The sequence below is a fragment of the Anser brachyrhynchus genome, assembly GCF_964034855.1.
Source record: "Anser brachyrhynchus genome assembly, contig: SCAFFOLD_695, whole genome shotgun sequence".
NCBI lineage: Eukaryota > Metazoa > Chordata > Aves > Anseriformes > Anatidae > Anser > Anser brachyrhynchus.
In genome coordinates, this window is record NW_027663968.1 from 1 (window position 1) to 16470 (window position 16470).

General features: G+C 65.8%; 2 protein-coding genes across 3 annotated transcripts; one reads left to right on the plus strand and one right to left on the minus strand.

The window, feature by feature from the left end:
* Nucleotides 1–418: 418 nt before the first annotated feature.
* COPS6 (COP9 signalosome subunit 6) lies at nt 419–5493 on the plus strand (the record flags this gene model as incomplete). The annotated part of the gene is made up of 7 exons (XM_080608698.1): nt 419–559; nt 658–720; nt 831–878; nt 1539–1653; nt 3730–3822; nt 4621–4721; nt 5311–5493. Coding segments are annotated over 7 exons (702 nt in total), but the record flags the coding sequence as incomplete, so codon positions are not given.
* A 538-nt stretch (nt 5494–6031) lies between these two features.
* MCM7 (minichromosome maintenance complex component 7) lies at nt 6032–16143 on the minus strand. Of its 2 annotated transcripts, XM_080608699.1 has the most exons (15): nt 15890–16143; nt 15691–15767; nt 14552–14716; nt 13285–13409; nt 11961–12141; nt 11083–11220; nt 10667–10816; nt 10306–10420; nt 10098–10229; nt 9644–9727; nt 8768–9161; nt 8457–8540; nt 8203–8371; nt 7249–7358; nt 6032–6619 (listed from the first exon to the last, which is right to left on the minus strand). In XM_080608699.1, the coding sequence occupies exons 1-15, from the start codon at nt 15918–15920 to the stop codon at nt 6415–6417; spliced, it is 2160 nt and encodes a 719-aa protein (XP_080464825.1). In that variant the 5' UTR covers nt 15921–16143; the 3' UTR covers nt 6032–6414. The 2 variants fall into 2 exon arrangements, with proteins under 2 accessions (XP_080464825.1, XP_080464826.1); XM_080608700.1 differs by lacking the exons at nt 14552–14716; nt 15691–15767; nt 15890–16143 and adding an exon at nt 13852–13880.
* Between the last annotated feature and the right edge of the window lie 327 nt (nt 16144–16470).

Here is a 16470-nt window from a genome sequence, read left to right on the forward strand (position 1 = left end):
GGTACAGGGGTCCTGGGGGGGTCTTGGGATGGGTACGGGGGTCCTGGGGGGGTCCTGAGGTGAGTATGGGGGGGGCTGAGGGGGCCTGGGGGGGGGGCCTGATATGGCTATGGGGGGGGCTGGGGGGGGGGGGGCCTGGGGGGGGGCTGAGAGGGGTACGAGGGGTTAGGGTGGTCCTGAGATGGATCTGGGGGGGGTGGGGGGGGGTCCTGAGATGGGTGTGGGGTGATTGGGGGGGGGTCCCAGAGGGGTCTTGGGGGGGGGGGCTTTGGGGGGGGGTCCTGGGGGGTCCCAAAGGGGTCCTGGGGGGGGGACTTGGGGGGGTCCTGGGGAGCTCCAGAGGGGTCTGGGGGAAGCTTGGGGTCACCCCTGAGGGGGTCTTGGGGGGGGGGGAAATGACACACATTTGGGGCTGTAGGGGGGGGGGTCCTGCCCCGTGCCCCCCCCCCAGCACGTCCCACTGCTCCCAGTTAAGCAGGTCTTCAAGGAACTGGAGTTCCTGGGCTGGTACACGACCGGCGGCCCCCCCGACCCCTCCGACATCCACGTCCACAAGCAGGTGGGGTTCGGGGCGGGGGGGGGGGGGCACAGAACTGGGGGACCCCCCCCCAAAAAAAAACGCTGACCCCCCCCAAAATGTGCTGCCCCCCCCCCCAGGTGTGTGAGATCATCGAGAGCCCCCTCTTCCTCAAGCTGAACCCCATGACCAAGCACACGGACGTGAGTTTTGGGGGGGGCCTAGGGGGATATTTTTTTGGGGGGGGGTTCTGGGACCCCCCCCCCCCCCCCAAATTATCTCCCCCCCCAAATTATCTCCCCCCCCCCCCCAGCTGCCTGTCAGCGTCTTCGAGTCCGTGATTGACATCATTAATGGGGAGGTAATTGGGGGAGGGGAATTGGGATGGGGGGGGGGGGTTGGGGGGGGAAATGGGGTCGGGGGGGCATTAATGGGGCTGGGGGGGGGTCAAATGGGGCTCGGGGGGGGGTAAATGGGGCTGGGGGGGGGAAATGGGGTGGTGGTGGGTAATGGGGGGGGGGGCAAATGGGGCCGGGGGGGAATTGGGCTGGGGGGGTAAATGGGGCTGGGGGGGGCAAATGAGGAGGGGAAATGGGGCGGGGGGGGAATAGGGCTGAGGGGGTAAATGGGGCTGGGGGGGCAAATGGGGCCGGGGGGGCATTAAAGGGGCTGGGGGGGGGTCAAATGGGGCTCGGTGGGGGGGCTAATGGGGCTGGGGGGGGAAATGGGGTACAGTGTGGGGGGCAAATTGGGCTGAGGGGTAAATGGGGCTGGGGGGGGTAAATGGGGTGGGAGCGGGGAAATGGGGGCTGGGGGGGGGGGAAATGGGGTGTGGGGGGGGGATAATGGGGCTGGGGGGGGGCGGGAACTGTAACAAAAACCCGGGCTGGGGGCCAAAACGGCTCACGGGGGGGGTGGGGGGGGAGCAAAGCGTGGGACTGGGGGTGTCGTGGGGTGGGGGTGGGGGTGCGTGGCTGTGCCCCCCCCCCCCCCCCCATAGCCCCCCCCGCCCCCCCCCCAGGCCACCATGCTGTTCGCGGAGCTGCCCTACACCCTGGCCACCGAGGAGGCCGAGCGCATCGGGGTCGACCACGTGGCCAGGATGACGGCCACGGGCAGCGGGGAGAACTCCACCGGTGGGGGGGGGCGGGTGGGGGGGGGGGGGGGCGGTGTGGGGGCTAGGGACACGGGGGGGGGGCAAGGGGGGGCATCGGGGACATGGGGGGGGGGGGGGTCAGGGATGGGGTATGGGGGGGTGTCGGGGGCATGGGGGGGTGTCAGGGGCATGGAGGGGGGGGCATTAGGGTTATGGGGGGGGGCAGGGGACCAGGGACATGAGGGGGGGCCGGGGGGGCACTGGGGACATGGGGGGGGGGGGGGGGGGGGGGAGTCAGGGACATGGGGGGGGGAATAAGGAGAGGGTAAGGGGGGGGGGCAAGGGGATGGGGACACCTGGGGGGGGGGACTTGGGGGGGCAAGGGGGAGCACTGGGGACATGGGGGGGAGTCAGGGATGGGGGCATTGGGGGGGTGTCGGGGGCATGGGGGGGGGGGGCAAGGGGGGGGCATTAGGGTTATGGGGGGGGCAGGGGGCCAGGGACATGAGGGGGGGGCCGGGGGGGCATTGGGGACATGGTGGAGGGATAAGGGGGGGGGGGAGAAGGGGATGGGGACACCAAGGGGGGGGGGGGGGACCGGGGGGGGGGCATTGGGGACATGGGGGGGGTCAGGGAAGGGGATATAGGGGGACAAGGGGGGGGGGGTGTCAGGGACATGGGGGGGGGGGGGCATTAGGGTTATGGGGGGGGCAGGGGGCCAGGGACATGGGGGGGGGGGGGGTCAGGGACAGGGACATGGGGGGACAACGGGGGGGGGGCAAGGGGGCATCAGAGATATGGCGGGGGGACGTGGGGACACGGTGACGCGGGGAAGACATTGACACGGGGACACGGGGACGTGCTACAGCGAGGTGGGGTGACACCGTGACGCGGTGACACCGTGACGTGGTGACACCGTGACGTGGTGACACAGTGACATAGCGATGCGGTGACACAGTACGGGGACACGGTGACACGATAACGTGGTGACGCAGTGACACGGTGACACTGTGACATGCTGACACCATCACGTGGTGACACAGTGACACCGTGACATGGTGACACTGTGACACTGTAACGTGGTGACACGGTGACATAGCGATGCGGTGACACCATACGGTGACATGGTGACACGGTGACACCGTGACGTGGTGACACTGGAACGCGGTGACATGGTGCCATAGTGACGTGGTGACAGTGTAATGTGGTGACGCGGTGACACGGTGACGTGGTGACACAGTCACACTGTAACATGGTGACCCGGTGACGTGGTGACACAGTGACACTGTAATGCGGTGACATAGTGATGCGGTGACAGTGTAATGTGGTGACACGGTGACATGGTGACACTGTAATGTGGTGACACGGTGATGTGGTGACACAGTGACATGGTGACACTGTAATGTGGTGACATGGTGCCATAGTGACACGGTGACAGTGTAACGTGGTGACGTGGTGACACACTGACACGGTGACACTGTAATGGGGTGACATGGTGCCATAGTGACACGGTGACAGTGTAACGTGGTGACGTGGTGACACACTGACACGGTGACACTGTAATGTGGTGACATGGTGACATAGTGACGTGGTGACAGTGTAACGTGGTGACGTGGTGACACACTGACACGGTGACACTGTAATGGGGTGACATGGTGCCATAGTGACGTGGTGACAGTGTAATGTGGTGACGTGGTGACACACTGACACGGTGACACTGTAATGGGGTGACATGGTGCCATAGTGACGTGGTGACAGTGTAATGTGGTGACACGGTGACACCGTGACGTGGTGACACTGTAACATGGTGACATAGTGATGCGGTGACAGTGTAATGTGGTGACACGGTGATGTGGTGACACAGTGACATGGTGACACTGTAATGTGGTGACATGGTGCCATAGTGACGTGGTGACAGTGTAACGTGGTGACACGGTGACGTGGTGACACGGTGACACTAACGTGATGACACAGTGACATAGTGACGCATAGTGACGCGGTGACAGTGTAACGTGGTGACGCGGTGACACGGTGACATGATGACACAGTGACACCGTAACGTGGTGACCCGGTGACATGGTGACACGGTGACAGTGTCCCCGTCCCCACCCCGCAGTGGCCGAGCACCTGATCGCCCAGCACAGCGCCATCAAGATGCTGCACAGCCGCGTGCGCCTCATCCTGGAGTACGTGCGCGCCGCGGAGGCCGGTGAGCGGCGCCCCGGGGGGGCCCGAGGGATGCGGGGGGGGCCCCGAGGGACTTGGGGGGTCCCCGAGGGAGTGGGGTGGCCCCGAGGGACCTGGGGGGCCCTGGGGGATTCCAATGTCCCCAAGGGATTGGGGTGGCTCCAAGGGATTCGGGCGGCCCCAAGGAGCTTGGGTGGCCCCGAGGGATCGGGGTGGCCTTGAGGGACTTTGGGGTGTCTCCAAAGGATTCCAATGGCCCCAAGGGATTGGGATGGCCCCGAGGGACTTTGGGGTGTCCCCAAAGGATTAGGATGGCCCTGAGGGATTGGGGTGGCCCCGAGGGATTGCGGCGGCCCCAAGGGATTGGGGTGGCTCCAAGGAGCTTGGGTGACCCCAAGGAATTGGGGTGGCCCTGAGGGACTTCGGGGTGTCCCCAAAGGATTCCGATGGCCCCAAGGGACTTTGGAGTGTCCCCAAAGGATTGGGATGGCCCTGAGGGATTGAGGTGGCCCCGAGGGACCTGGGGTGGCCCTCAAGGGACCTCGTGTCCTCAGGGGACTTGGGGTGTCCCCAAGGGATTGGGGTGGCCTTTAGGGACTTTGGGGTGTCTCAAAAAGAATTCCAATGGCCCTGAGGGATTGAGGTGGCCCCGAGGGACCTCGTGTCCCCAGGGGACTTGGGGTGTCCCCAGAAAACTTGAGCTGTCCCCAAGGAACGTGGTGTCCCCAGAGGAACTCGGCTTGTCCCCAAAGACGCTGAGGTGTCCCCCGGGGGCCGGGTGGCCCCGGGGGGGTGTCCCTAAGGCCCCCTCCGCCCGCAGGCGCGGTGCCCTTCAACCACGAGATCCTGCGGGAGGCCTGCGCCCTGTGCCACTGCCTGCCCGTGCTCAGCACCGACAAGTTCAAGACCGACTTCTACGACGTGAGCGGGGGGCACCGGGGGTTGGGAGGGGCCAAAGGGGCCCTAAAGGGTCCGGGGGGGCCCTAAAGGGTGGGCTGGGGGCATCCAGAGGGGGCTGGGGGCACCACAAGAGATGGTGGTGGCCCCATAAAAGGGGTTGGTGGTACCCAAGAGGTCTTGGTGGCCCCCTAAGAGGTTTTGGTGGCCCCATAAACAGGGTTGGTGGTACCCAAGAGGTCTTGGTGGCCCCCTAAGAGGTTTTAGTGGCCCCATAAAGGGGGTTGGTGGTACCCAAGAGGTCTTGGTGGCCCCCCAAGAGGTTTTAGTGGCCCCATAAAGGGGGTTGGTGGTACCCAAGAGGTCTTGGTGGCCCTGTAAGGTCACAGTGACCCCATAAAAGCTGTTGGTGGCCCCGTAAGAGGAGTTGGTGGTACCCAAGAGGCCTTGGTGGCCCCATTAGAGCTGCTGATGGCCCCGTAAGCGGCATTTGTGGCCCCAGAAGAAGGGTTGGCGGTACCCAAGAGATCTTGACGACCCCATAAGTGGTCCCGGCAGCCCCATAAGCGGTGCCTGCCCCCCCCCGACGCCCCTTCCCCCCCCCCCCCCCCAGCAATGCAACGACGTGGGGCTGATGGCCTACCTGGGCACCATCACCAAGACCTGCAACACCATGAACCAGTTCGTCAACAAGTTCAACGTCCTCTACGACCGGCAGGGCATCGGGCGCCGCATGCGGGGGCTCTTCTTCTAGCGGCCCCCACCCCAAATAAAAGGCGGCGCTGGGCGAAGGCGCGAGGCTGGCTAGTGATACACTGGGGGGGGGGGGGGGGCACCCAACGGGGGAAATACTAAGGGGGGGGGGCACCCAATGGGGGGACACCCAACAGGGAACACCCATGGGGGGGGGGGGCACCCAATGGGGGGGAGATACCAAGGGTGGGCACCCAATGGGAGACATAAAATGGGGGGGCACCCAACAGGGGAAATACCAAGGGGGGGGGCACCCAATGGGGGAAGGACGCCCAATGGGGGGGGGATACCAAGGGTGGGCACCCAATGGGAGACATAAAATGGGGGGGGCACCCAACGGGAAATACCAAGGAGCGGGGACACCCAACAGGGAACATCCATGGGGGGGGGCACCCAATAGGAGAGCACCCAATGAGGGGGCACCCAATGGGGGAAGTACCAAGGAGGGGGGGCACACCAAGGGTGGGAACACAAAATGGGGGGGCACCCAACAGGGAACATCCATGGCGGGGGGGGGGGACACCCAATGATTGGACATTCAATGGGGGGGGCACAAAAGAAAAAGGAAGCAGCACCCCCGGTGCCAAAACCAGCCCTAAAAAAGCAGTTTATTGGTTAAAAAACAAGGAACAGTAAACTGGAGGCAAAGGGGAGGGGGCGGGGGGGTCCCCAATTGCCCCCACAGCCCCTTGATGATCCCATGGGACCTCCTACGACCCCAAAAAAACGCCATGGGACAGCTCATGACCCCAAAAAGACGCCATGGGACGTCCCCAGTCACCCCCACGCCCCCCGGCAATCCCACGGGACCTCCTCCGACCCCAAGAAGACGCCGCCGTTGCTGTGTCCCCGCTCCCCCAGGAGCTCCCACGGCCCCTCCCCGTCGCCCCCTGAAGACCCCTCAAGCCCTCCCCCTCCGTCCCCAGCCCCCCCAAGCCCCCAGGTCCCCCCCCCCCCCCCCCACTCAGACGAAGGTGATGCGGGTGCGGGCGGCGTTGACCTGCAGCACGTTGAGCTCCTCGTACTCGTCCAGCGCCTCCTGGACCTGCCCGGGGGTGAAGCCCTTGGCCAAGCACCGGGGCAAGGCCTCGGCCAGGCGCAGGCTGCGCCCCCCCGGCCCCGCCAGCTCCCGCAGCGCCGCGAAGATGGCGTCCGACGGGCGGGGGGGGCTGGGGAGGGGACATGGGGGTCACCACCAGGGGTTACGGGGCACCCCCGGGGGGGTGGCACCGCCCCGAGTATCTTGGGATGGGTTGAGGGTGGTGGCAGCTCCCTAAAGACGTCTTGGGGACATCCCAAGGGTGGTGGCATGGCCCGAAAACCATCTTGGGGTGGGTTGAGGGTGGTGGCCGTGGTCCCAAAGACATCCTGGGGACATCCCATGGGCGGTGGCACCTCCCTAAAACCATCCTGGGGACAACCCGAGGGTGGTGGCACCTCCCCAAGCACCTCGGGGACATCTTAAAGGTGGTGGCATCTTCCCAAAGACATCTTGGGGACATCCCAAGGGTGGTGGCATCTCCCTATGCATCTTGGGATGGGTCGAGGGTGGTGGCCATCATCCCAAAACCATCTTGGGGACATCCCGGGGGTGGTGGCACCTCCCCAACCATCTCGGGGACATCCCTCCCTGGGGACGGGGCCACCCCCACGGTGTCACCTCCCCACCCACCCTGGGGCCGCGTTGGGTTGGGCGGACCCTAGAACTGTCACCTCCTCCCTGTCCCCTCGGGGGACGTAAGGACAGGGACCCCCACACACACACACGTCCCCAAGCCCTCCCCGTGTCCCTGCTCACCGGTCCTGCTGTCCCTTGTCCCCCTGCAGCGAGTCCTTGGACATCTCCATCAGCCTCATGGCCTCGTTGATGTCCTCCTTCTCCACCACATCCACCAGCCGCAGCCGGGCCTGGCGGGGGGGGGGCAGCAAAAGAGGGGGGGGGGTCACCACCACCTCCACCCCACCACCCACCTGGACCCCCCCCAAGATCCAGCCTTCTCCTACCGGGTCCTGCCCTGCTCCACCTCCTCCTGCCCTCTTCCATGACTCCAGGTCTTCTCCTGCCCCCCCCCCCCCCCCCCCACCTTCTCCTGCCCCCCTTCTGCCCTTGACCCAAAGTCCTCTGCTCTTGACCCCAAGTCTTCTCCTCCCCGTTCTCTCCTTGACCCCAAGTCTCCTCCCTATGACCCCAAGTCTCCTCCCTGTTCTCCCCGTGACCCCAAATCTCCTCCCCGTGACCCCAAACCTTCTCCCCGTTCTCCCCGTGACCCCAAACCTTCTCCCCGTGACCCCAAATCTTCTCCCCGTTCTCCCCGTGACCCCAAATCTCCTCCCCTTGACCCCAAACCTTCTCCCCGTTCTCCCCGTGACCCTAAACCTTCTCCCCGTGACCACAAATCTTCTCCCCGTTCTCCCCGTGACCCCAAATCTCCTCCCCTTGACCCCAAATCTTCTCCCTGTTCTCCCCGTGACCCCAAATCTCCTCCCCTTGACCCCAAATCTTCTCCCCGTTCTCCCCGTGACCCCAAGTCTCCTCCCTGTTCTCCCCTTGACCCCAAGCCTTCTCCCCTTGACCCCAAGCCTTCTCCCCGTTATCCCTGTGACCCCAAGCCTTCTCCCCGTTATCCCTGTGACCCCAAGCCTTCTCCCCGTGACCCCAAGCCTCCTCCCCATTCTCCCCTGGCCTCAAATCTTCTCCCGCCCTTTCTCCCCATGACCCCCCGCCCCCTCCCCACAACCCCCCGCCCCCCACCAGGGCGGTGGCGAGCCGCAGGATGCCCAGCAGGGTGCGGGCCGAGGTGTAGGTGCTGTCCTTGCTGGCCCAGGCCTCCTTGCGCATCTCCACGTAGGCGGCCGTGATGTAGTCAGCCAACGCCTCGGGCACCACCGGCTGCTTCCGCTTGCACGTGGCGATGTAGCGCCTGGGGACGGGCACGGTGGGGGCGGGTGGGGACACCGGAGGGGATGGGGGGGACGCCGGAGGGGACGGGGGGGGGTGGCACCAACCTCATCAGCTTCATGTCCAGCTGCTGGAAGGAGCAGGGTGGCTGGCGGCTGTGCTGGTGCACGTAGGTGATGTGCTGGGCCAGGCTGGGGTTGGGTGGGATCCGTCACCATTAGGATCCCCAACCATCCCCAAATCCATCCCCATTATGGTCCCCGTCACCCCTACGTCCCCAAATCCACCCCATTATGGTCCCAGTCATCCAAATGTCCCCATCTCTGTCCCCACCATCATCCCCATTATGGTCCCCATCGTCCTCATCATGGTCCCCCTCATCCCCACGTCCCCACCTCTGTCCCCTCGCCCCCCTCACCGCAGGTCGTGGTCGCGGTCGGGGCGGTCGGGCAGCAGCCAGAGGAGGTCGAAGCGGGAGAGCAGCGCGGCCGGCAGGCGCAGGTTGTGCTCCAGGCTGCGCCGGGCGTCGTAGCGCCCGTAGGCGGGGTTGGCGGCTGCCAGCACGGCGCAGCGGGCGTTGAGGGTGGCCAAAACGCCGGCCTTGGCGATGGAGACGCTCTGCTGCTCCAGCACCTCGTGGATGGCCGTGCGGTCGGCCTCCGACATCTTGTCGAACTCGTCGATGCAGCAGATGCCCTGGTCGGCCAACACCAAGGCGCCGCCCTCCAACGCCAGCTCGCCCGTCACCGGGTCCCGCAGCACCGCCGCCGTCAGCCCCGCGCCCGACGAGCCCCGGCCCGTGGTGTACTGGCCTTGGGGACAGACGCATGTGTGAGGTGGTGAGGTTGGGGAGGGTGAACAGGGTTCAGTGGTGGGGTTTTGGGGGGTGTCCCAAGCTTGTCCCAGCTCTTTACGGGGATGGGAGGCCGCTATGGGGCATGGGGAACCTCCAGGTTCTGCACTGGGGGCACCCGAGGGGGCTGGGAGAAGATTCAAAGGTCCTGCCCACCCAACCCAACGCTACTCAACCCTACTCAACACTACTGAACCCAACCCTACCCAATGCTACTCAACCCTACTCAACCCAACCCTACCCAATGCTACTCAACCCTACTCAACCCAACCCTACCCAATGCTACTCAACCCTACTCAACCCAACCCTACTCTACTCAACCCAACCCTACCCAATGCCACTCAACCCAACCCTCCTCAACCTCCTCAACCCTCCCCAACCCAACCCTACTCTACTCAACCCTACCCAACCCTCCCCAACCCAACGGTGCGCGACACTCACTGCGCGGCGCCAGGCGGTCGATGTAGGAGAGCAGCTGGGACTTGGCCACGCCGGGGTCTCCCATCAGGCAGATGTTGATGTTACCTGGGGGGGGCGCCCCCAACATCTCAGAGGGGTTGGTAGCGACCTGCGGGGTCCTGTGCCCACCCCCCCATGGGGATGGGGACTGTCTGCGCCCCAAAGCTCGATGCATAGACGTGGGGGCACCCATGGAACCTTCTGCATCCCTCCCCCCCCCCCAAAACCTTCCTACATGGACGTGGGGACCCCCCACACCTCCAAACCTTCCCAAATGGGGATGGGGACCCCCAGGGACCACTCTTGACCCCCAAATCTCAACCCACGGAAACAGGGACCCCTCTGGGCTCTTCTGCACCCCCAAAGCTTCCCGCATGGCCATGGGGACCCCCCCCCAGAATCCCAACACGTGGCCACGGCGGCCCCGCGCCCTCACCCCGTATCCTCATGCCGTGGGGGCTGCGCTCCACGCCCCCCACCAGCTGCAGCAGCAGCGCCTTCTTCACGTCCTCGTGCCCGTAGATCTCGGGGGCGATGGAGGCCGCCAGCTTGTCGTAGAAGTCCTCCTCTACGGGAGGACACGGGGACGCCGTGGGGTGGCTGCGGGGCCCCACCCGCGCCCCCCACCTCCCTCAGGACCTCACCCGTGATTTGCCGCAGCTCCTCCTCCGTCAGCTCATCGGCTCCCGACGCGTCCTCCTCGCTCTTGGTCATCTTCACGATGTGGTGGGCTTCCAGGTATGTCTCGGAGAGGAGACCCTGGGGGGACAGGGCGTGTTGGGGACATCCCCGGCACATTGGGGACATTCCTTGTGTGTTGGGGACATTCCCGGTGCATTGGGGACATTCTCAGCGTGTTGGGGACACGTTTAGGACACCCGTGACGTGTTGGGGACGATCCCAACACACTGGGGACACGTTGGGGACGCAGACAGCGTGTTGGGGACGTCCCCAACGTTGGGGGACGCGTTGGGGACACGCTGGGGACGCGCTGGGGACACTGACCTGCGTGAGCTGGCGGAAGCCGGTCCTGAGGAGCGGGAGGAAGACGCCGGTGACGGCCACGTGGTCCCCGGGCTGCGCCAGCCGCGTGTTCTCCCCTTGCACGGCCACGCTGATGGAGCGGGGGAGGTGGCCCACGGGCACCTGGTCGGTCTGCGGGGGGGACATCGGTGTCCCCAACGCAGTCCAGTCACACCACCCCGCACGGAGCCCCCCCAAAACCTCCCCCCCCAGGGCCACCAACGTCCCCACAGCAGACCGGAGACGACGAACGTCGCCACCAGTGCCCTCAGAGGAGGACAACGGATGGGGGGACACCAGGAGATGCCATGTCCCCAGGCCAAGTGACAGGAGATGGGACCTTTTGGGGGCGCCCCCCCCCCTCCCAACACCCCACCCCCACCCCCCCCTGCACCCACGTGCTCCTGCAGCTTCATCTCCTGGAACTTGAGGAACTTGGAGCCACGGCTCTGCAGGCAGAGGCGGCCGCCGGCGCGGTTGGTGTGGCACTCGTTGCTGGGGCACAGCAGCAGCGGCGTGAAGGTGGGGGCCTGCACCTGGGGGGGGACGGGGGGTGTGTGTGGGGGTGGGGCCAGGTTAGACACCGGCTGTGGGGTGTGGGTGTGGTGTGTGGGTGCCTGCTCAACCCCAATGCCCCCCCCAACCCAACGCCTCCCCCAACCCCTCTCTACTCAACCCAATGCCCACCCCCACCCAACCTAAGCCCCCCTACCCAACCCCAAGCCCCCTCCACTTAACTCAAGCCCCCCTCCTCAACCCCAAGCCCCCCCTCCTCAACCCCAAGCCCCCCCTCCTCAACCCCAAGCCCCCCCACTCAACCCCAAGCCCCCCCCACTCAACCCCAAGCCCCCCCCACTCAACCCCAAGCCATCCCTCCTCAACCCAACCCCCCCACTGAACCCCACCCCAACCCCCTCTACTCAACCCAACGCCCCCCACTCACCCCCAATGCCCCCCCAACTCAATGCCTCCCCCAACCCCAAACCCCCTCTACTCAACCCAACGCCCCCCCAACCCCCCTCTACTCAACCCAACGCCCCCCCCACCCAACCCTAAGCCCCCCTACTCAACCCCAACCCCCCTCTACTCAACCCCAAGCCCCCTCCCCTCAACTCAACCCCCCTCTACTCAACCCCAACCCCCCCCTCCTCAACCCAACGCCCCTCCTACCCAACCCAAACCCTGCTCAACTCAACCCAACCCAACCCAAACCCCCCCCAAACACCCCTCGGCACCCCCCCCACCCCCCCTCCCCTGGCGCCCCCCCCCCCCGTACGGGCTGGTAGGTCTCGGCGCCGCACTGGTCACAGCTGTAGGTGGCCACCACCATCATGGGCTTGACCTCGGTGACGCGGGTGACGATGCCGCGCACGGTCACCAGCTTCCCGATGCAGTCGGCGCGGACGTCGCGGATGACGCGGGCTTTGGCGGCCGACGGGGCGGTGAAGTAGAGCTCGCTGGGGGCAAGGGGGGGGGGCGCAATGGGGTCAGTGGGGGGGCCCGGGAGGGTCACGGGGACTTGGGGGGCACACGGGGATGGGAATTGGGGGGCAGGGGACGGGGAATGGGTGGAGATGGGGAATTGGGGGTCGCGTGGGGATTAAAATGGGGGGAGATGGGAATTGGGGGGGCACACAGGGATGGAAAGGGGGGGCAACAGGGACTTGAGGGGCACACGGGGATGGGAATTGGGGGGCAGGGTACGGGGAATTGGGGGTGTAAGGGGATGGGAATGGGTGGAGATGGAATTGGGGTCACACGGGGATTAAAATGTAGGGCAACAAGGAATTGGGGGGGGCAACAGGGAACTGGGGGGCATGTGGGGATGGGAACTGGGGGGGTGATGGGGAACTGGGGGGTGATGGGGAATTAGGGTCACATGGGGATAAAAATGGGGGGCAACAGGGAATTGGGGGGCATGTGGGGATGGGAAATGGGGGGGTGATGCGAAATTGGGGGGCACGTGGGGATACGGGGAATTGGGGTCACACAGGGATTAAAATGGGGGGAGACAGGAATTGGGGGGCACACGGCGATAAAAATGGGGGCGACAGGGACAAAAATGGGGGAGATAAGGAATTGGGGGGCTATAGGGAGTTGGAGGGCACACAGGGATGAAAATGGGGGCCCACAGGGAATTGGGGGGGCTACAGGGAGTTGGGGGGCACATGGGGATTAAAATGGGGGGAGATAGGGAACTGGGGGGGCTACAGGGAGTTGGGGGTTACGTGGGGATGGAATGGGGGGAGACAGGGAATTGGGGGGCTACAGGAAATTGGGGGGGGCACACAGGGCTTAAAGTGGGGGAGATAGGGAATTGGGGGGGCTACAGGAAATTGGGGGGGGCACACGGGCTTAAAGTGGGGGGATATAGGGAATTGGGGGGGACTGGGGGGGACTACAGGGAGTTGGGGGGGGCACAGGAAATTTGGGGGGGAATTGGGGGGCACACGGGGATGGAAATGGAGAGGGGGGGGACAAGGAATTGGGGGGGGTGAAGGGGGAACTGGGGGCCCACGGCGGGGCTCTGCGGGCAGGCAGGGGTCGCGGCGAAGCCCCCCCACCCCCCTTTTTGTTTTGTGCCCCCCCCCATGACTCACAAGCGGCGCAGCAGCTCGGGGGGGTAGCTGTTGTGGGGGCTGCGGGCACCCCCCCCCTCGCGCCCCCGCTGCTCCAGCAGCAGCCGGTGCTCGATGTAAACGTCCAGCGCGTCCTTGGGGGGCACCTGGGGGGGGAAATGGGGTGAAAAAGGGGGAGATTGGGTCAGAGGAGGGGGAATAGGGTCCAGGGGGGGCAATTTGGGGATGGGGGGGCCTGATTTTGTACCAGCAGCTCGTGGGGGAAAATGGGGGGCATGCGGTGAAATATTGAAGGGGAAATGGGGTGAAATAGGGGGAAATAGGGTCTGAGAACAGGAAATAGGATCTGGGGGGGGTCCGATTGGGGTCTGGGGGGGTCCGAGTGGGTTCGGGGGGGTCCGATTTGGGGTCTGGCCCCTACCTGGTGGTGTCAATAGAATAGCAAGAGTTTGGGAGGGGGTAGTGAAATAGGGGAGGGGAATTGGGGTGAAATAAGGAGAAATAGGGTCTGAGAATGGGAAATAGGATCTGGGGGGGCCCGATTTGGGTCTGGGGGGGTCCGATTGGGTTGGGGGGGGTCAAACCAACCTGCCCATGCCGGTAGAGGAGCAGCAGCTCATGGGCAAAGTGGGGGGGTGCGTGGTGAAAGAGGGGAGGGGAAATGGGGTGAAATAGGGGGAAATAGGGTCTGAGGATGAGGAACAGGATCTGGGGGGGGCCCGATTTGGGTCTGGGGGGGTCCGATTTGGGTCTTGGGGGGGGGGTCTGACCCCCACCTGATGGTAGCAATAGAGTGGCAAAAGCTTGTGGGGGGCGTGCGGTGAAATAGAGGAGGAAAAATGGGTGAAACAGGGGGAAATAGGGTCTGAGGATGGGAAATAGGGTCCGGGGGGGGCAATTTGGATCGGGGGGGGGTCTGATTTGGATCTGGGGGGGTCCGATGGGGTTTGGGGGGGTCAGCCCAACCTGCCTGTGCCGGTAGAGGGGCAGCGGCTCGTGGGGCAAATTGGGGGGTGCGTGGTGAAAGAGGGGAGGGGAAATGGGGTGAAATAGGGGGAAATAGGGTCTGAGGATGGGAAAGAGGATCTGGGGGGGGCCCGATTTGGGTCTGGGGGGGGGGGGGGTCTGACCCCTACCTGGTGGTGCCAACAGAGTGGCAAGAGCTCATGGGGGGTGTGTGGTGAAATAGAGGAGGAAAAATGGGGTGAAACAGGGGGAAATAGGGTCTGAGGATGGGAAATAGGGTCCGGGGGGCCCAACTGGGTTCGGGGGGGGGGGTCAGCCCCACCTGCCCGTGCCGGTAGAGGGGCAGCAGCTCGTGCACGGCGTCGGCGAAGAGGCGCCGGTAGCGGACGGCGTTGTCGCAGGCGGCTTCGGCCAGCGCCGGCTCCTCCTCGGCCACCTCGTCCAGCGCCACCCGCAGCACCCGCTGCTGCCGCTGCGCCAGCGTCGCCTGGGGGGGGGGGGGCAAAAAACGGGGGGGGCGTGAGGGGGAGGGCAGGGAGGTGGGGGGGGTGGGGTGAGGGAGGGAGGAGAAAGAAGGGGGTATAAAGGGGTGGGGGGGTAAAAGGTGGGGGGAGCATGAGGGGGGGTGAGGGGGATAAAGGGGGGCACAAGGGGGGGAGGGAGGTGGGGGGTGGGGAGGGGGGAGGGAGGGGAATGGGGGGGGTGAAGGAGGGGGTGGGGGGAGGGAGGGGGTATAAAGGGGTGGGGGGTGTAAAGGGGTGGGTAAAAGGTGGGGGGGCATGAGGGGGGGTGAGGGGGATAGGGGGGGCACAAGGGGGGGAGGGAGGTGGGGGTGGGGAGGGGGGAGAGGGGGGGTGGGGGGGAACAGGGGGGTGAGGGAAGGGGAAAGGAGGGGGTATAAAGGGGTGGGGGGGTGTAAAGGGGGGTAAAAGGTGGGGGGGATATGGGAGGGCACAAAGGGGGGGGAGGGAGGTGGGGGGGTGGGGAGGGAAAAGGGTGTGGGGGGTATAAAAGGGTGTGGGGGAGCACAAAGGGGGGGCACAAAGGAAGGGAATAAGGGGGGGGGGTAAAGACATGTGGGGGGGGGTCCCCAAAATTGGGGGGGGAGAGAAGGGGGAGGGGGAATATTGGGGTGGGGGGGTGAGGGGGAGTCCCAAATATTGGGGGGGGGTGAAGAAGGGGGGAGTAAAAGGGGGGTGAGGGGGGATATGGCGTGATGGGGGGGAAAGGGGGCATAAAGGGGGGGTCCCAAGAGGGTCCCGGGGGGGGGAGGGAACTAAGGGGGATCTTGAGGAGGGGGGGGGGTTCGGGTCCAGGGGGGGGTTCGCGGGGGGGGGGGGGGGGGGGGGGCGGGGGTCCCGGAGAAGGGAGGGCCCCGGCCCAGATCCCGGGGGGGGGGGGGGGGTGGTTCCCGGCTCCTGGGGGGTCCCGGGGGGGGGGGGGGGGGGGCGCGTCCCTCACCAGCTGCTCGCGGTACGGGAACTCCTTGCCGCCATCCCCCTCCCGGTAGAAATCCTGCAGGAAGCGCTTCGCCTTCTCTGGGGGGGGGGGCACACCGGGACCGGGGGGGGGGTCACTCACCGAGCCCGATGTCACCGAGCCCGGTGTCGTGTCCCCCCCCCCCCCCCCCGTCCGTCCGTCCCCGAGGCCCCCCCCGCACCCTTCTCGGCCTCGTAGTCCCTCGGCGCCATGCTGGTGCCTCGCTTCCGGGCTCTCTTCCGGGTTCTGGTACCGGGTTCGGGTCCCGCTTCCGGTTCGGCTACGGGGGCCCGCAGGGGTCAACCCGAACCCCCTACCCCGGACCCGGCTCGGAAAGTGGCGCGAAAATCCCGCCCCACGTGACCGCCCCGCAGCCAATCGCGCGCCCGGTCGGCGCCCCGCCTTTTTGGCGGCGCCGTCACGTGACCGCAATCCTCCTCCTCCTCCTCCTCCTCCTCCCCCCCCCCCGGCGGGGCGCAGGTTTCGGGGGCGCCTTGGCCCCGCCCCCTCTTAAAGGGGCCGCGCGGCCTGGGGACATGGGGGGGGGGCAAAATTTGGGGGGGATTTTGGGGGGGGGCCGGGGTCGGGAGGGCTCAAAGGGGCCGGAGGGGGGCACAAAGGGCTGGGGAGGGGGAAGGGGGGGGGAAATGGGGGATAAAGGGGTTTTATGGGGTCTGGGGGGGCAAAATGGGGGGAAAAAGGGGGGTTTATGGGGTGGGGGGGGCATTAGGTTTTTGGGGGGGGGGTATTAGGTTTTTTTTG